Source organism: Anopheles maculipalpis, chromosome 2RL (assembly GCF_943734695.1).
Source record: "Anopheles maculipalpis chromosome 2RL, idAnoMacuDA_375_x, whole genome shotgun sequence".
NCBI classification, from domain to species: domain Eukaryota; kingdom Metazoa; phylum Arthropoda; class Insecta; order Diptera; family Culicidae; genus Anopheles; species Anopheles maculipalpis.
Window position 1 is genome coordinate 31,832,073 of NC_064871.1, and position 21,172 is coordinate 31,853,244.

Genomic DNA, 21,172 nt, shown 5'->3' on the forward strand with positions numbered 1-21,172 from the left:
AATCGCGGATAGAGGAAAAGTGTTGTGCTATAAAATGAATTTAAAAAATATGTAGTTAATAAGCGACTCACACACGCATGGTGGTCTCATCTGGGCGAAAAAAAAAAACAAGACAATAAACAGTTAGCAGACGCGCTCGAGCAAATTCTCCGATCGAGCATTCTATCGAGCCGCCTCCGTACCGACCCGTACTAGAATGAACCGCCTTCTTCATCAAGGTCGTCTACATTCACCCGTTCTAATGGTCGATGCGTCACGACGCAAAAAGGGAGCCTTAGGGTTTTTCGAACGATCTTCCGCTTGGTCAACGGGAGAACCACTTATTGGAGCTGGTGCCGATCACGCTTAGCCGGTTATGATCGCGTTAATTCGTCCGAGGCAACGATCCAAAGAATCCTTTCGCCTTTTTATGGTGCTTCAATTTCGCACTCCGCTAGGCTTTTGGTAGGAGCTCCAAACACGCGGTGAGTGAGAATAATAAAAAAAGGTTCTTTTTATTGGAGTATTATTTCAGTCCGTCCTTGTGGAGGTTGTAATGTGAAGCTTTGTTGTGTGAAACTTATGTTACGAATCTGTTCCAAGCGTCATCTTGTCGGCGGGATTTTATACTATTCTCGCGGAAAGTCCACCGGTAATTGCTCACTCGAACACGTTTGCAGTAAACAAAACTGTCCGACTGGAGGAGGTTTGCTGTAGATTTGTTGTTGAGAAAAGAACCCCTGTCAACTGGTGTAACCTGGACTACCTGGGAGATATTTGCGGTCTGGGTTTTGTGAGATTGAATTGCATCCGTTGCATCACCTACACCGATGCATTTGCACCGAGTTGTGAGAAACTAGAGCAGCGTAACGAGTGGGATAGGTTCTGTAATATTTACATAAAGTACTCACAATACCACTTGACATCGCTTCCATCTAGAACCTCTTCATTGGAACCTTCTTTCACCTCGGATGGTTTATTTGCTTGCAATCGTTTGCTGTTTCGAGACGGCAGTAGCATTCATCTCAACGATGTAAATTTAATCCATTATTTCTCGCGCAGATGGTAAAAAAGGCTTGTTCCAGTTTTTATTTCCTCTGTCCACGATGACTAGTCAAAGGAGGAACGGGTAGACAAGACCATTAGTCTTCGCTGCGGCTAACTTAAGCATGATTTATGATGCAGAAAGAAAGTGTGGTTTTGGGGGAAAACGGACTTATATTTTATCGATTTATGCTAATTTATGACTCATGCTGACAGTGGAAATTTTATGATCCGCTTGAAGCAAGCTGCATGGCACAGAGCAGTAGTTTAACCGTACTTTACGAATTGGTATGATGGGGAGTAGTGAGTGTAAATGCTTTACATTAAAATATGGGCTATCATGTTGCGAATGAATAGCAATTGGTTGATAAATTATTGGTTACTGTTTTACAGGCTTGAATATCTATTAGCAAACATAGGAAGATTTAGATAATGTTATAGTTATTATTATAATCCTACAAGACAACTAATTGCTATCTAATGTGCAGAAATAAGTCACTAATGAATCGCTAACTGTGCGTTGTGTTTGTCATAAGTCTTAATTACAGGCAATAAAATTTGATAAATTAGTCTTATTCTTGAGTCTATCAACAATCAATCGATTTAATAGCTCACTCATAAGTATAGGAACGTTTCCATCCATCTACTACTTCAATCTAAATCCATACAGGAATAAAAAAATCGAGCAACTTCTATAAAACCATTCACAAACACCGCCATGCTAGGATGCGAATGTTTCTCCCTGATTAGAGATTCATAATCATTCCGCAGCTTTAATTGTTGTGCCCTGAACCGTGCTGCAAATCACTTGGAAACGCCACCCAGCGCCACTCAGCCGTACCCGCGTTAAAACAAAAATATACACAATACTCCACCCAACTGCTGCCAACCGCAAATGCGGAAAGCGGAATAAAATACTTCGCGACCAAAGCCTCACATGCCTCACAGCAAACGGTGTGTGTAAATTGTGCACGGTTGAACCCCGGGTGTTCGAGCTTTTTTTTTGCGCACTTTGTGTATTACTACTATGTACGCAAATATGATGGTGGGCTGTTTGTGTTGTGTGTTGTATGTGCGAACCACACCGTTTCGACTACCGCAATCGATAAACTGACAATAGCGAACGCCGTGTTTAGGGGTTGTCGCACCGACATCGCGCACCTAATGGAGCTCACACAAAAGAAAAAAAAAAACCATCAACACCTTGTGCTTTACACCTTGTGCGGGAAAATATAAAACTAGCCTTGCTGTTTATGTTGCTTGCTGACCCTGGCTGAGGTTATGCTGATCGTTTGCAGACGCAGCCCACGACGGCAGCCAGACGCAACCGTCAAGGTGTGCCCCACACCTAATTGCAAGCCGGGCGTTGAAGGCGGTTGGCCCAAAACATCGCGTACTGCACCCGATCAGGTGATGACGGAACGGCTCAGTTTAGCAAGTTAACCCTTTTTTCACTGAGGTGAAGCCTTGTTCATCGACCATTTGACACACCTTCGGGACAGTTCGTGTGAACCGATCGATCGTGCGGTGATAGCGATCGCGGCAATTTGGGCTAGGTTAATTTGCCACCGACTGCCGAATCGGAGATCAATTTGACTACCGTGGTGAGGCTTGAAACAATTCAACACTGGCATGCTGAATCTGCCAGCAAGGTGTGTTTGGTACTCTAATTTCGCAAAACAAGGGCCTAGACAAAACCTTTCTCATGTGTCGTCAGCGAATTCGGTTCGTGCAGTACTCGAGTACATTTATTGCGATACTCACATGTTCCGTCGTGCACAGGAATTCGAAACTTCAACTCCAAAGACAAGTTAGCGACGGTTTCGAATTGCGCAACTCAACTCCCATTCTTCTCCATATAGCTCTCTTAAAGTTTTATGTCGATTGAACCAAGCGGTTAGATAATTTGTGATTTGAAGAAGATGATGGAATTGCAATAGCGAGAAATTCCACACCGATAATTGTCAACACGGGGGTGGCCCAAATTTTGCTAAATTTCTCTCACACAGAAGGTTCGTCGCTTGCAGGGACACAGCAGTCACTAATTGATGTCACGCGGTAAATTGGTCTGTGGTCTACCGCCTTGTGCTCTCCCCTCTGGGATTGCACAATTCACCCGTCAGACAACATCTTCACGGTTCAATCGCTGTTTTAATGATCGATCGATCGGGTACCTGCTGCCTACTACTCCTGTACTACCACGTCGATTGGCCGTTGATGTCTCTGATTGGAATCGGTTTTGCATATTACATACCCTCGAGAGCACAGCCGTACACTGGCTACGGGATTAAACCGTGTGTGAAATCATATTTTTATTACAAAAAAATCTGGCAAATCTTGCTTTGGCCTCATTTTGTTCAAGAAAGAGGTGTTTTTCTTTACGCGGTAGTGAAACAGCAGGCGCGAAACGAAATTAGGCCTTAAGGGGTTCGCTTTTATTGAATCCGATGCGCGATTTAATGAAGCGGTTTGCAAATGTGCTGCCGCTCGCTGGGTCTCTACAATCGTAAAATGTGTGGTATGTGCGTGAAGAAAGTGATGATCTTCTGCAAGAGCGACGGATAATGCTTGTTTGGACGTGAAATAATCCGTTCCAGGCATAGTGATGGTAGATGGGTCTTTGGCTAGAAATAGGTTTTATGGTTGTAGATGTTGTCACTCCTTAAAAACCGCCCCTTCGGTTAGGAAAAGAAGACATTTTGCAAAACAACAGCAAGCACATCGATCTTGAATGATTTGCTGAAACTATCAAAAACTTCCAACATGAACTTTAATGCTACAACACTGGTAGATTTGTAATCTCCGCCCACTATTATTTCATCACCAGGTGTCTGGGTATCTCGTTCGTCGTTAAGTACTTTCTGCAACACTGCTAAGCACTTGCTAATGTGTCAAATATTGCTTCACGGTACGATTTTAAGCTTACAAGCGAAAGCCATCTGCAATGCAGAGGCGCCACGGCGTCGCTAATCGTGTATCGCGCTTTAAAAATCCCCAGCCGGCGGCACCTAGTTTCGTGACTGTGGGTTAAACCTCCCGTGTGTTTCCTTTGTGGTGGAGCTGTGTCGTGACAAAACGGTTTCCTTTTTTCCTCTCTTCATTTCCCTGCTCACCATATGGGGTGCTCCACATGTTTTACATCTTTTCACGCCGAAGATCTTCTGGAAGATCATTTGCTAAAATGCATCACGAGCGAAAGGCGGCGAAGATATGCCTTTCGTCATCGGCGCTTTAAGCTCTAGGTTAAACTCTATCTTGTGAACCAAAACCGTGCAAACCATCGATAATAGAGGCATTTCTTTTAATACACAGCATTGTGACACGGTTTTTGCTGTGTATTGGATCCATTAGGTTTTGCGTTAAGTATCAGATATTGCTTCATTTAAGCCTTGGTTATGTGGTCAGAAACGCCGAAATAAAATGTATTAATATTTTAATTAAAGCAACTGGTTGCAAAAAACCACGCGAATAGGACTGTTTAGAAATGTGTGATAAAAAATATGATAATAGTGTTGTTATTTAAATGATATATCTTGTTTCCCACTATCTATCTGCAGCAACATCGACCACAAACATGCTCTCCTATCGAAAGACCCAAATCCTTCCAATGGCACACCTTGGGCTAACGAATTAGTTCATAAAACGTGAGAAAACAAAAGTGACCCGCGAAGGCTCACCGGTATTTTGCACGCCCCTTTCAACTGGTTACCAGATCATGGACGATCCCAAAATGTGCCGGTCGTCCCCAATCCTTTATATCGGGTCGTTTTTTAGCTTTGATTTTTGTTTTTCCCGTTGTAGTTGAGGCACGATTCAGTGCAAGGACGCTCTGAACGATGTTGGAAGATCTGACTCTTCAACCGGTAGTCCTATTGGTTGAACGATCGGGCGGCACGCATCGTTGACAGTTCGGAAACGTCAAATGTTTCGATTGTAATGTCCGATACGGTTCGACAGGTAATGGACACATTCCATTTGCTCTGCTACCGAAAGTGTTCGTTTCGGTACGCGATGGATTCCTTTGTAGCACGAGTCAGCTTCCTGCTTCGGTGTATATCACGATCGTGTGATCTTGTCTCCCGCGACAGGCGTGAAGTAGTTGGGCAGCCGATCGAACGATAAACACCGCCACCGATACATCGATAGTGAGCAATTTGTTTAATTACTTTTCCATGCTAATCGTGCCGTGGCAAGTTTACTGAGGTTCGTGGCCGTGGACGAGGTTAACTTTATTGAAGTGTTTTTATAATTGCGAAGCAAGTGGCAGGACGACCAAGTTCTGGGGTCAGGAAATTCATATAAATATGCCGAAGTACACCGTTATAGTACGAAGCCATCGTAAATTGAGTCTATTTTACGTCGTACGGAGTATTATAGACAAGTTTCATTAAAGTCCGGAGGGTATCCCGTGAGCCTTAACATCCATAGTTTCTAAGATCTTCAAACGCACAGTGCATGTGTGTGCGTGTGTGTGGATCTCACACGAGTGAAATTGAAAGTAAGTGCGCATTAAGATCTGAAGCCGATTGGCGTGCGACAGCAGCAGCATGGAAGAAATTAACGCAAGGTAATGAGTGTTCAGGAGTCAAGAGCTCACACAGCCGCTTGCCGACACGGTGTTGATGAGGTGAACTGGATGTCGATGGCATAAAGCATCCTAGCAGCAAGGGGCACGGGCTAGGTAGGAGCAGAAAATGTTGATGGCATTGAGTGGCTGCAGTTCCTTTAGTGGTGTACGGAATTCCTTGGACTAGTTAATGAGGCACCGCAGGCTCTTTGCATGATATTTTGTCTGTATAAGGAAAAACAATGAAGTATTCAAGGGGAACTGGAATTGATTTGCTGGGTTTGCTGTGCACTGCTTTATGCGAAAAACATTTTGGGACGCGTTTGCTCCCTAAAGTTATGAAATGCCCTTTTTAGGGGGAAAAAATGGAAGCGATCATTTCTAATGACACTATCTCTTTTTCCGGAAGAAATGGTCATTGCGTTTAATTGCACAATAGCTGTTTGTTATCAGTCCAACCCTTATTTCTCAGCCCTTATTTCTCGTTCGCCCGGTGTGGACAAGCGGTTCATTTAATTCAATAGAAACTGCAAAATCTCACCCAATCGCATAACCCGAACCGGATATAATGTGACTTAATTGGTCCACAGGGCAATTTGGGCACGAAGGCAAAGGAGTGGCACACTATCACCAGCGAACACCACAACAATGTAGTGCTCGCGTAAGACTCTTAAACTCCCACAAAACACAACGCCAGTCCATACACTGCTCACAAACTGAAACTTCTTCTGTTGTCCTGCTGCAGAAAAAATTCACCGGATCGTCATCAGTCTGTCCTTTCGAATCTTGGCTTTCACCTGCCACTACAACGGGTCCGGTCGCAAACAAAGCCCAACCGTACACCGGGACACGAGCGGTACGTGCGGTCAATTATGAAAAGTGTATCACTCAATCAAATCACCGACCTATTCGCTGTGCCATTTTTCCACCGGTCGGAAACCCTTTCGTTCGGGGCCATATCATGCACAATGTTGCACCGCACAAATCGGCGCAGGTTGGTGCAGGGTGAAGGAGACCCAGAGAAGAAAGCCCACCCGTTCGTGGCACAAAAAGCACACGGCGGTCACTCCTCAATCATCTTTCCGCTTTGCCTTTGAAGAGGTGAATGAAGCATTCGTGGTTTTAACTGGATTGATATCACGCCAGCCCTCCTTTGCTTGGCTGCCATTGGAAGCTGGCGTCAAATGCCAATTTCTCAGCGTCATCTCGGGCGGGCTGAAGCCATACAGATTTACTTTCTTCGCCTGGGAACGAACGCTGTATCCTAGCCGATGTTTGCCATTCTCATCCGGTGGGCACTTTCGCTGCTCCGGTGTCAGGGGGTGTGTTGATTAGCATTGAAAGAAATCATCGCACACTCTTACGGTCTGCTCGGTGTGGCTTGCACCTCCAGAAGCTCATAGATGTATTTGCCGATGGATTGCTGGTGGACAGAGATTTGTGATATTTTCAAAAAGTGTATATGGAGGGATGTGAGCGCCTACATGACCTTCATCCGAAACTTAAACTCGGAACAACGTTTTATTAATATTCCAAACAGTCACACCACTCTGCGATACGCATGGGCTTTGCAGTGTACCGCTTGGGAGTCGGGAGTCACTAATTAAATTAGAGAAATCCAGCAGATAAATCCGCCTCCTGCGGGGAGACTTGGAACGATCGGGTCATCCGGCGATAAAGGTATCCCTTTCGATGTTCGAATGTTGGGACGCCACACACACACACTCTTGTCAGCTGTTGTTCCCACACCGAGCGTGCTGTTCCGAAACAACGATGCTGGGGTGAAATATAAACCATCACAGGGTCGATACGAAACGGCCAATCAATTAAGGACGGTCTCTTTCCTTTGCTCCAGCTTACTAGTTGAAGCTGGTGAACCTTTCACTTTCGTTCGCGTCAGGTTCAGGTTTACGGGTGTTTCTGTGCCCGCAGGAATTGTTGAAGAATGCTAGGGATGTGTGTGTAGTCGTGTGAAAAGGAATCTGAAGCTTCGGAATGCACTCACGACACTCATCTCGTAGTAGCCTGATGCGTGCACTATCAGAAATCAGGCTGATTGGAAGCTGACCTCTAGTGGTATTGTATCATTCACAAGATCATCACGATTGAGGTTAGATTGTATCATCAGGATAAAGTGAAATGAACGAAACGCATGTTGCAACTCCAGTGTCAGGTGCATTTAAAGCATGCAATCAGTCTAACCCACCATGCTCCACGGAATTGACACCTGAAATTATGCGTTGCTGTTGTGAACCTTAATACAAAAATTATAGTACTCCATGCAGTGCAGTGAAAGTGACAGGGAAAAGTTTATCTTCTCCATACGGTAGGTTAGCTCTTCACATTTCCCGGTCGAAAGGAACACTTGGCAATTAAGTGGCGTCATAAAAAAGAATGTTAAAATGTTTGTTGCATATTGTTTTTATTTGCTGATTTTATTTACAATCTTTTTTTTTTTTGTACAGCCCTGCAAGTTCTGCTGAATGCATAATCCTCTCAAATCGAATTGCTTCGTTCGTTGTAAATTATAAAAAAAAACATGGGAAGTCAAGCGAAAACATTCTCCAAAAAGAGCTCCGTATCAATTTCACACGAGAAACAGCCTCCTTATATTTCTTGTACGGCACCAAACACACACACACACACACACACACTCGGACGGGTCGGTCCTACGCTTACGATAGTCGTGTTCGCGACGGAGACATTACCGGAAAACTGGTTCCCTTCGAAAAAACGCTTGGCAAAGCTTTGAGCAGCGATCCCTTGTGGACGCTAAAAATAAAAACCGATCGATCCTAGCCGAGAAACCCGGCATGCATACACGCAAATGACGCACCATAGCAAACTCTCGCTCGAAACGGGCGGGTATCGGGAAGGTGTCGAGATCAGCCAGACTGAGGGTTGATGCTTCGATGCTCGGCGGATAAAGTTTCGCTTTCGTTGGAGTGGCTTCTGACTGCAACCCACAGATAAATAGAGAGACCGAGTGTGTGAGAGAAAGAAAGGGAATCAGGTAGGCGCCAAATATTTGCGGACAACACTCGCCCCAAGTTTGTGTGTTTGTGGTCGCGTTTTGAACGGACATGTCCCGCGCGATGGTGTGTAAGGGTGGGTGATCTTCTCAGCTGGGAGAAATTCCGATACCCATCCGGTAAAAATCCAGCCACTGCCGGAAGGTCAACGACTGGCAAGGGGCTAAATCTAAACATTTCGAAAGTTCACCCTGAACCGAATGTGCGATCCGGGCTGGGATGGCCGAACTTTTCACCCTGGAAGTTTGTATGTGAAGTGAGACCTGCGGAGATCTGACGAAAGTTTGTCTGAAATAAATATTTGTGTGGTGGAATATTGAATCCATTGTGTGTAGGCTGTTTATCATCCAAAAACGGCAATTGATTCGTCTTTACACTTTGGCTAAGGAAACAACAACGGATTAACTTCCAAACTATGTCAAACAAGGAAATATGTATGTTTGCCGTTAAACCCAAATTATAGGCCCTATTTCAGCGTAAGTGCGGCCAAATAACCTAATTGCCCTACCGAACCCAGTTAAGTACAGAACTGTATCTCGCTCGCATTTTGCAAGCGTGGTTTAAAATGAATACCTAAACCCACTTATACTGAACCGCTGTTTAGTGACTACCATAACAGCTCGCAAAAACTAAGACACAGGTATAAAACATGAGAACGAAAAAATCCTCCTGACACGCGGCTTTATTTGACCATCAAAATGACACCGTCACACCGGCGGCTTAAGTTGGGTACTATTACACTAAAGGGATCACACCACTTAAAGCATTTTAGCACGACCAGCCGAACGGAGCCAGTCATCCGGTGGAGGTATCACTTTAACACCAAGCGAGACTTAAGCGATCTCTTAATGCAAATCGCGAGCCACCCAGTCTACGTACGTGCGCCCCAGGTACCTGTCGGCAGTTGACGGTCATTGAGACGAATTGTAGATCGCTTAGCAGGTTTCGTCTTTTTTTTGTTGTTGTTGTTTTCGCTCACTCTTGCATTCGGAAGTGGCGAACCGAATTCAGGGCCAAAGATGGTCGAACGCTCAATTATTAGCTGTGCCGTCTTCTGGTCGGTAAAGTTTGTTGTAGTGTGGATAAGGACCTTCACGTAGAATACAAGATTCATCTGTCGATGGGGTGTTTGGTTCCATCACCACGCACGGTACATGTCCCTGGATTTTGTGCCCGCCAAGGCACGTTCCATCGATGCACGTTCGTCGGATGTCTGCGATTCTTCCGATTACCAATCGGTATGTTGCGATCGAGTGATGCATGCCAAATTTTAACGTACATCAGGCGAAGTTGCAGATGTATGTTGTTGTACTTAAACATTTCGAAGCAATATTATGTTGAAACATACAACCTCTTTTATAGCAAAGTTTCGTCTCTTTTGGAACAAAAAAAGAGAAAAAAAGTAATTAAAAAGCGTTCCAGGCACAATTTGGGACGCAGGAACGTAAAAGAGTACGACCGTATTACGGCACTTGCCAACCCTTGAGGCCATTATGTGCCATTTGTTAAACTCAATGGCTTCACCGCTTGCTCTAGTGCGTTTTCTTTCTGGTTGGGGTCCATCAATAATTTCGTATGAAATTCTACTGCCGCGAATGCGGCTCTGTAAATTAAACTTTCGAAAACTAACTTTCCTAAAAATTGAGCACAGTATGTGGTAATCCTATTGTGCTGCGTTTATGTTGGCCTTAGATACAACAGAATTCACAATTCATGTTTCAAATATTACTGTAGAATGAATTTTTCGACGCAACTTCCCAGAACCTCATCAAACGCTCAAGCTGTGTGACCCAGTTAAATCGTTTCTTGAACTTGCCGCTACTGGCCTACTGGACTGTCACGTGAAACGAAGATTCCCTAAGCTGAGCTCAATTTCACACCCTACCCAAAGGCAATGGCTAGCAAAATCCGCATTCGTGTCTGGAATTGGCAAACGATCGGCAGCTGCGAACCTTAAGGCTTCTTCGACAAAGAGGAAAACCACCCGATCGCCAATACTTTCCCACGTGCAGCAGGTTGTCCGCCGTACGAAACAATCGCCCGCAAGCGCGTCCAGCAGTGTGGTAGGGAGAAAATGAGAAAATTTACCACCAACTTTGCTACACGCCGCGAAATTGGTAGCCTAATGAAATGGACGTGGGAGCTAAGGTAAACATGGTCGGTAAAAATTGGACACAAAAGTGACAACAGACAACTGAGCGGACTGGGCAATTGTCCAATACACACCAAACAGTGTGCGCGGCAAACATGCGTTTGCGTTGTGTGTCAATAAGTTGGAAGCAGTTCCGTGCGTCGCTTTCTTTCTATTTGTCTTAGGTGGTCGAACACCTGAAGCCATAATGCGGGAAGAAATTGTTTGTGTGGCACGCGATGAGCCGCTTTTCGGGGGACAACCATTACGGATTGGTAAAGCTTCTGGTGATTGATCGGTGTGCTATTTGATGTCTCATTGTAGCCGTTTGGGATTTTAATCTTATTTGTGTATCGGCGTCCTGCTAACGATCCAATCGTTTGGAGTTTGGAGTTTTTATGCGAATAACTACAATTTTCTCTATGCAAATGATAGTCGGCGATCATCGACGATATGTTGCGTGAGGTACACTTAAACCTTTGTTTTGTTTCACAAACACGGAATTTGTATCTCATCGCTATCGAAAGAGGTCAACGATGGGAAACACTATGCACTTTAGGGTAAGAAAGCGTCAACGGAAGGAAGGAACAAGAGCAAGAGCACAACCCAATGGCCTCGATACAATTTAATCGATCGAGGAACTTTTGATTGATTTTTGGGATAAAATTGAGATTGAAATTGAGTTGGATGGTGCGTAAGCTAGAACTGACATGTCAAATGATCGCGTTACGGTTACAACAATCCGGAAGCATCAAGGTACGCTTACTTGGACAGATCGGCCTTAGTATCTTGGAAATTGTCTAAGATGATCCATGTTTGCTTACCTGCAGAAGAGAGCCAAATTAAGAAAAAAAAAAAACAGATTGTTAGAAAGTGGTAAAAAGGTGAAATTAAACGGAAACGGTGTTTTGAGCCCTCAAGCTAAAGGTGATTAGTATTGTGTATAAAAAAAAATCCCTCTGCATCAACAAATGATTTCCAAAACGGTGTGAAGCGGGATGGCAAAGTACTTAGGCCCGTTGCCTCAGTGTCGGAACCAAAGTTTTCACTTCATTATTTACTGTGCGGATGGTGGTGTTGCAACCACGACGGCATCGTCACCTTCTCGAGCGCCTCGGGTGGATGATGGTCAAAATTTGTGCAATTTTAATTAAGCGTCTCACACCAGCCCTCACTTTCAGCCCTCAAATCCCTGCCCTGGTGTCAGGTGTCATCTGGCGTGGAAATTACCTTGAATTTCCGTGGCGTGTCGAGAGCACCGGGCTCATCGGGCTTGATTGATGTGACGACCCGAAGTACATTTCCTCTCATTTAAAGCGCTTTCTCAAACAAACATGTCTAAATCGCATCACCGGGGCGGGTGAAGAAATGACATCGGGTCTTATGTTTCCAAAAACCTCGCCCCAACAAACCGGGAAACTTCCAAATTGCTCAATCAACACAGGCACAGGAAGCGACAGTGTCGTTGAATTTCTCTCGTTCACTTCTAATGATGGCACCCGAAATCGAGCGGGTTCAGAAACTTGATACACCCGAACCCGAATTGGCGCCTGTACGTCTAGCGGAGTTTATTTTTCGCAAACCGGAGGCCGGAAACAAACGCACATTTGGAGATCGGTTTGTTTTTGGGTATGTAGTTTTGAAAGAAGTAATGTGTCATTCAAGCGCTTGCATCAAACAGTTTTCTAATGCGTTGAAATGTGGGCCCACTTCCTGTACCATAATATACGGTTGACCGATATCGAGACTGGCTGCCCCCAAGTCCATGTGCATGGGTAGAAACCTTGAACAGCTCCACCACTGGGAGGAATCTAGAATGGTGAGGTCTAATGGAACACTAGAGAGTCGTGTGGGAGTAGAAGTAGAAAGACGCTCGAGGGGACCACTACGGGTAATTGTCGTGGGCAGTATAGAATCCTGCGATAAATGTCTCAATTTGTTTGTGGGTCTGCTCGGTTCATTGCAGTTAATTAGAAACCGCTCTTCAGTTGATGCACTTGCTGCTTACATGAGATGGTTGGTAGATGAGACTGTATGGATGACACGGGCTCTTTGGATTATCGTCTATGATTTATGACGTCCGGGTCTGTGCTAGGAGGTTCCTCAGCTCGTAGGTTTAATGCTGTAAACTAGCGTGACAGTGGTTTGCCCTGAACACCTTCGTCTGGGTATGATCGGTCCGATCGGAAGCGTAGGATGGATAAGCGCTAACTAAACACATCAGGGAATGCTGTCCAATTCTACACCAAACACGAAGGCGTTACAGGTCTATCGAGCGTCTAGAATCTCTTACAGTTGTGGACATTCGTAGCGAACAGGCAATAAAGCGTTGCACAAATCACAAACAAACAGGCGGGATTTTGTTTCGTTAGCCACTCTTTAACCGCTGACACACCAAGCTAACACACTGGGTCGTCAATCCAGAAACCACACACTTTGCATACAATGTGCCTGGAAAGTGGTTTCACCACAGCCAGAGTCCATCCCTTCGGTGAGCTACCATTGCATGGGCCTTTAACTAGTGAACGAAAACGATGAAATGCAACGCTGCGAGTTGCAGCTTCCTGCTTTTGGACTCGTTCCAAATGGATTCCCGCGCGCATAGAACAACAGAATTACAGGGCACTTTGCTGCTGCAGTAGCATTATTGCGTTGGCGATGGTGTGTGTGTGTGTGCTATGCGCACGCCTCGTCTAATTGTAGGGCAGGCTTTTCGGTGGTGCGATGCTTCGATCGGTATCTACGTGATTGAATTACGCAAGGTAGCTTCTTGCGCGTGCGGTAACCTGTTCCCTAATCTGGTACAAACAAATCACGCCTGCCCGCCCCAGTGTGGGGGTCAGGTCAGATTGGTAGAAATCATTCTTCAGTTTTCTTTTCGTCCAAAACAAATTTTGGATTTAGTGCTCGTTATCGTTGCATGGTGCCCAGCTAACTCCCGACGGCAGCATCCACACAGTTAGCGGTGCCCCATTAACACGGGTCGACCCGTCCCGGCACAGGCATTATCTCGCAGCGCCATATACACACCGGGTTCGAAGCCTTTGGGAGCGGGGCGTCGGAAATCGCATCGGTTGGGGTATGTTGGGGAGATTATTACAAATAATGATCTTTATCCATGTAGCACTGAAATGAATTAGGTCAACGATAACCTTTCCGTTGCGGTTACAAGAGGAAAGGTTGGTAAGACACGGACTCCCACTTACCTCCCTACCCCATAGCTCCCCTCAACGATATGGGTGTGAATGCGTACGTAAACGCACGTAAATAACTCGCGCAAGTGCCCCTGTTTTTTTTTTTTCGTGTGTTTGAGTGTTTCGTTGTTGATGTTACTATCTGCCAGTCTTCGGCCACGTCTTACAGATCCCGCTCAAAGGAAATTAGTTTGAGCGATCTATTTTAACGTGTGCGTGTGTATGTGTTTTGTTTTTTCCCCCCTCTATTGTTCACGCAAAATTTCGTTTCGGATCGTACAGAGATGGAGTGTAGATTAAATGGGGCCTTTTTGGCCTTACCGTCCCATTTCCCTGTATGAACCACGAGATGGGTGCACGGTGTGGTTCGCTTTCGGGAGGTTACTGGTGGGCCTGATCATTATTCTTATCCCCCTTCGGCTAAAGGCACACTTTTCGGATCCGGTGAAAGCCACCCGGGTTTGACTTGCTGAAAGTTGGGTTTTGGTAAATGTAATTAAGCTTATGTTTAACCGGTAACCGGTTCAAATCATGCTCAGTGGTAGGATAAATGGGTGGCATTAGTAGAAGCAGAACAACGACCGTGTACTGATGACGATTGTGGTAGTTGATTCACCTTGAAAATTCATACGCTCGTGGGATAAAATCAAAACCTCTGACTGGTGTACACACGCGTGGATTAATCAAGACGAATGCATTATTTTCCCAAACGGTGTTGAATTGCGGTGAAAAATTCTCACCTAAAAATGAGCTTACGATGAGCTGCTAGCGGCAGTAATTGTTCTCCATCAGTCGGTGTCTCGTATCACCAAAAAATCGCATAGAAACGATTCAAATTCTATCAAGCGCCTTGCCGCAGCGCGTTTCGAACATAACTCCTTCCAAAATAAATACATTAAAAGCGAATGGTAATCAATTCCCTTCCATCTACCAAACCTGCCGAATCGACAACTTCTTTCTACGCTAGGCAAGGCAAACACAGCGCCACACGCGTAAGGTTTTTTTTTATGTGATCACTTGCGTTCCTCTTTTTTTTCGTGTTACCTGTTACTACACCGCCAAACTGCACTTTTGCTGATGCACATCGACCGTTGGCCGGTGGTCCGAGGTGAACGACTTCAACTTTTCGAACGAATGTCACATTCCGTGCCAATCCCGGCGAGACTTTTGGGTTGACCTCCGGCGAGCTAGCCCGAGTGTGCCGTGAGATCGAAAAGTAAAGTGATGAACAAAACTTAATAAAGCGTTCGAACGAACGAAGTAAATGTAATAATTTCCATCCTAGAATGCTATTAGAGCGCGATCCACCAAAGGAAGTGCTCAATGGTACAGAGCAGTTAGAGGGTTGTTTTTTGTTTCGGATCTCAGGAAATTCTTGATCGATGAGAAGCTTTTAAAAAGAGGCCCCAGGTTCGTGTGGGCCATAATAAAACTGTACACAAGGAATGGAATAGGAATTTAATGAAATTCAGCTGGTTCCAACAAAATGTGAATGCGTGATGCGTTCGGCACAGGTGAACGGTGTTTGGTGCCGCGTGGTAGAGTTGGCTTAAGTTTATTAAATTAATGACAATGTGCGTTTCGCTGTCGATCAGTCTACTTTGGGGTTTAATTTTTAGCTTTACCTCGAGATGTTGGGGGTATTACTTTTTGATAGTAATTTTCAATATATTGGTTCTTTTCGACGAAACCACGTAAATGCACTCGAACGAATGTAATTTAATAATTGTTTCGAATCACCATCATTGATCATCGATATTTCAATTGCCCTCCGATATTAAATGACGATGTTTGCGAAGCGGCTTTTCGGGTTACTTTTTTCACAGCGTGTTTAAATACAAGTGAACATCAAAAGGATGTCCAGTTCCGATCGTTTCTTGCACGGGGTTGAAAATGGTACAGACAGTTACGATCGTATGTACTGCAGTCTAATTGTAGGATATGTAATTTGGAACCAACAATTGAACGTCGACTTCCTCTGGAAAGGAAACTCTCAAGGAAATTCACCCACATGCACACTCACAAGCACACCTCAGCATCGTCGGTCGGACAATGCGTTTCATCTGCGAACCTAATTGCGATGGCCAATTTCATCCATCATCAGCCGTCCTTCGGCGCACACAAAAAGAAGCCACCGGTACGGGTACATGCGGTCCAAATGATTGGACTTGGGACCATCCATAACACTGCTATGTCGACAAACCCGATGCCCGATGGCAGTTTTCTACCGGCCAAACAAGCTCATCCGGTGCTAAATGCTCGTAATTGATCGATTGGAGGTTGGGGAGTTCGGGGTTTTTTTTCTCTGTCGTTGTTCCTGAAAAGAGGGGGTCAGGACTCTTGCTCTGAACATACAGACGACGCAGTGGCCGAGTCGACTAATGAGGCTTGTTTGAATTTTCATTACAAGGTGACACGAGAATGAATTGCTCAGGCGTACGTATTCTTGGTTCTCTACAAAAGCTGTAAAGGGCTGCTAGTTATCTGGGTTAGCAATGGAGAAGAGGCAAACAGTTATGAATTGACAAAAAGGTTGCAATTCACAATGAGCTAGTGACTGAATTTGCTTTGTCGCATGTCATAAGGATTTAGTTTTCAGTTGTAATAGTCTAAAGGCCTCGTTTAAAACGTTAAATAGGCTGTCAATGACAGTGCGAAAAGTACTTCAAGTTGAAACTGACAATTTTCGTTTTAATAATTTGTGACCGTTTTGTCTGGTTGGTCTAGTTTTTTTTTCACGCCTCAGAAAACTTCACGGGGAATGTGTCCTAGTCATCAGACTGATCCGCAAGGCGATAAACCAAGGCAAGGATATCAGAGATAATAGACCAAGAACTCTCATAGTTGTAGAGCCAAAAAGAAGTAAGCTTCGTTGGTTATAGCCGACATTACCTGTTGATTGAAAAACTTATTTTGATTTAGTTATTCGGTTATTCAACTAGCTTTAAACAATAAGCAAAGGTTCACTCCATTAAAATAAAGACTTGAAACACAAGACTTACAGAACAGTTTTATTGAAAATAATGTAATTAAAAAAACCTCTTTTTCTTCTAATAAATCACCAAAATTATAAATCTAATCAGATCATACAGATTGGTTTGTAAAAACGAGACCTTTTCAGCATATTGAAATTTCCAAAAAGTTCGCTGACTGACACGTAAAATCCATCACAAAATTAAAAGATCAATCCGCCACATCATTCAAAAAACCACCCCAAGGAAAACCTTCCACCATCGCTGGTTTGAGCTTACGACAACCATAAAGGCGACCTTCCGTCCCATGTTCGGATGCGTGCACGATCGCTAAACCGGTAATGGATTTTGGCATGCCGTTCCGCCGGCTGCACCTGCTGCCACAAATAGGCAAACGAAACACCTCTTGCCCAAGCACCAAGCGAATTGGAATGGTGGCCGCCAAACAGCGTAAGAACATCGTACACAAACCCAGAAAGAAAGCGGCCTCCGGTGGTATGTTTTACAACACTTGTTGTTTCATTTCTCCGCCACACGCGGTATGCTTAGTAGCGTTCTTGGTTAGGTTTAATTTGATTTTCCTTTCCCTGAAGTGGAACAAAAAAAAATTAAGTTACAACTCATTACGTTCGATTGGCGATCGAATGGTCGGTAGCAATGGTAGTAACTGGACTGACGATGTACGAGGAAACATGAGGAACAGTTTTTTTTTTTTTGATGGCACTACATTAGGAAGCAATAGAGAGAAGCAAATGTTGCATTCGGTTTTTTTTTTGTTGGTGTGTGTGTGTGTCGTCTGCTGTATTGAACGGTGACTATCGAACCACGAATTCCGGCTGTATGTTTGGGCGAATTATAATGATTCCTTCGAAGAGTCGAGGAAGTGTTTGGATACGACACAAAGGTTGTGGCTACCTGTCTTGGTTCCGATAACAATTTCCTGTCCATGTATTTTTTGTAAACTTACGGAAGAGCGGAGAAAAGCCAAAGCAGTAGGAAGAACAATTAAATGAAGTCCGAAATTTGTTTCTGTTTATTATATGAATCATCCCTCACATACTTCTACTCTATGTTTTTTTAAGGTCTCAACTTAACATAAAGTCTTTCGCTAATAATCTAACAATCCTTTCCGCTTTTTGCAGTCAATGTCATTTAGATTAGTGTCGGAAGGTTTTGGAGGCTTTGTGTAAATTAAGAAACAATTAATCATTCATGCGATGCGACAGGTGCATACAGCACAGTGACCTACATTTAAGAAAAAGCGCTATTCAAATTTGCTCTAGCGTAAGGGTTGCTTTACCTATTAAGGGGTGGTAGGATTTAGCCAACATTAGATGAGAGGGCAGAAAAGCATAGCCAAAACACAGCCAAACGCTGTGCTTTGTTTTATTACCGTTGCACGTTAAGCACGCTTTCCGTTTGCCCATTTTAATGCGTATCTGTTCCGGTGCAACTCAAACAAGAGATCGCTTACAAGATGCTTCCGATGAAAATGATTTCAAAAAGCCGTGGAATTGGTTAAAATATGTTTATTAGTCTCTCGAATCTTCAACTCCCTCGGAGGAGGTGCTTGTAGCGGGACAAGCATCAGCACAAGTTGGTGATGATGCTAAAAGGATTGGGCAAACGAAAAAAGGGTTGGAAGAGTTTGGAAACGAGAAGTTGGTCACTTGACGCACTTTTTCACGCTCGGTAAATCCAACGCATATGACTGCATTAGAGACGCACCAGCAAGGTTGGATTCAAAGCAAACCAAAACAACAACAAAAATGGCAAACTTCACCCGCTATCGCCCGAGATAGGTCAAGATGTACAGGAAAAACTAGTTAAAGTGTATACTTTTTCGGGAGAGAGAAAAATGAAAAACGGGAAAACAACGCTTCTTGGTCGATAAAACAAATAAGCGAACGAAAATTACTAACGGTGCTGTGCTGGGGGTGTATGTTGTTAATTCATGGTGGTTCCTCTCATCCTGCCTTCCACCGCAAAACGACGACGAAGTGGGAAATACCATCGAGATCATTTTCTGCGGAGATAAAAACTCTGCAAGGTCCGTTACAAAACACTCACTCACATACCCGCATGCGGTTTCACAAAGGTGCCTGAAAATCCAAAACAAAACAAAAACGGCACAAAGAAACACAGCTTTTCATTGGTGTGTCTTTGTAGATAAGTTTTGATTTTTTGTTGTTGTTTAGTTCCTTGAGAGTATCGATGGCTATCAAGAAAGAATGCGATACGATCATACAATTCTAATCCATATATTCCGCATGCATCTGATGATTGTGCTGTTGATCGTAATAAATTACGCTCTCGTTACGGGTTGCAACACCCAGGGCGTACCCGACGCGTACGACTGGTAAACTTTTTGTATCCCAACTTCTTATCTTCCCGGCGTAGATACCGCGTGCCGCTGCCGGCAGCTGTCAGTTCCTTTTTTTTTGCCTTTCTTGTAGGAATCTTGGCACAGTAGCACGGGAAAGCCCAACAACAAAAATATATTCGTACCGACTGAAATAGCGGCAACTGTAACGCAATAGAGATCGTTCAAACTGCCGCTACGACTGCGGGCTCTGGGCAGGGTTGGCTTTTTGCGATCCTCTTGACAGGTGTTTCTTGGCTGCGCAACATCGCTACCCCATTCTTGTGTGTGTGTGTGTGGCATATTTCGCCAACTGTTTCGCTTTCCACCTGAAGCGAGCCTCGCAGTGGAAGCAGTAGGGCAAGGGTTGGGCTGGCATTTGTCGAGCCAGACCACCCGCCCGCATGTGACAGAACGAAACGCAATATCCGTAGATCTTTTGACGTTTCGCCAGCAAAATGAAAGGGAGCGCGCGCAAATACATCGTTATTTCGATTCTTTCTGCGACGATTCCGCTGCTCCGACTTGACGGTTCAATCTACCAAGCCCAGTTTTGCTGCACGTGGGAGATAGACGTGATCGTGTGCGCCCCGCTTTCGGGTGGCTTCGCGGATGCACTCGGCGTCGACAGATTTCGGTGAACTTTTAAATGTTGCATTTGCAACGTTCAGCATCAAAGTTTGCGTTCTCTCAATGTTTTTACTGTGGTCGTGTACAGTTGGAGATCGCTGATGTGCTACGGTTAATGCTTTATAGCTGTTCGTGCTGGGTGAACACACTGGGAGAACAAGTGTTTTTTTGGGGCAGCTTCGAATGATCACAAATTCGTTAAACCGTAATGTCGATCATGAGGAAATGTTGATTGGGTTTGGTTTGCAAGTGCAACCCGAAAAGGTCAACAGCGATCCTTATCGATCGATCCACTTGATTTGTGTTCTGTATCGGGAGGGTTCGAAGATTGCTTATGATGTGCTTTTTGAATTGAAGCAAATTTTGCAATCATTTCTGTTTTGTCATTTGTGTTCTTCTGGATCAAACTCCAATGTAGCTCCCACCAATCGTTGGTAAGTTTGCCAGTAGAAAAAAAGCTTGTCAGTTGATCTTTATAAGAAGGTTTCCGACCACTGGTAGCAAGATGACTTTCTTAGTAATATTCAACTCAACATCCGATTTCATCTATGGTTAAGGTTTTCTCAATGTGCTTTTTGGAGTCAATGTCATTTAATCCTTCAAAAATAGTTTCGTGCGTGAAACGTCAGCAATTGCTTATAGATTCTTAGGATTACAATGATACATTGATAGCAATCTTTATTTTTTCCGAAATATAAGAGAACCCTGATGCGATCAGAAATCTTCCAATTTGTGGGGTATAGGCCTGGAGTTGTACCCTTTTCCCATCGGTTTATCAAAGGGAGATAGTAAGTGTAAATAAAGCAGGTTTAAATTATGTTAAAATACTATCCCTTCACAACCCATTCGCATCTCACCTACCGTATTGATTTTCTCCATTATAACGTTGAAATTATTTTTGCTGCACATGACGAATCGGTTTGATTTGGTTACTTCGGGTGGTGGATAACCGGCTTGGGTAACGAAATTTCTACTTTCCACCTTGATAGAACTGCCACTTCCTATTCCCCGCCTTTCTTTTATTTTATATGTGAGTAAAGTTGCACTTGGTAAACGACTCACGCGACTGCAATTATCATTTGTCGCAATTAAACTATGTTTCAGCGCGCACTGATCACCAAACCTAAATGCTACTGTGGCGTACACACTGGTTCACTAGTCTGCGCTACACTTAAGCGTGCGGAAAAATTGGATCGTAAGAAGAAAAGAAATAATAGAAAACAATAAAAAACTAAACATAAAACTTCACAATTTTCCACAA

At 44.2% G+C, this 21,172-nt stretch overlaps 1 protein-coding gene across 1 annotated transcript in view; it reads right to left on the reverse strand.

The window, feature by feature from the left end:
- The window catches only part of LOC126556764 (disheveled-associated activator of morphogenesis 1), a 49,617-nt gene extending 28,730 nt beyond the window's left edge, over positions 1 to 20,887 (reverse strand). Inside the window, exon 1 of the mRNA XM_050212242.1 lies at positions 20,773 to 20,887. Within this exon, the coding sequence (XP_050068199.1) occupies positions 20,773 to 20,820 (48 nt within the window). The 5' untranslated portion in view covers positions 20,821 to 20,887. The remainder of the gene's footprint in view (positions 1 to 20,772) is intronic.
- Between the last annotated feature and the right edge of the window lie 285 nt (positions 20,888 to 21,172).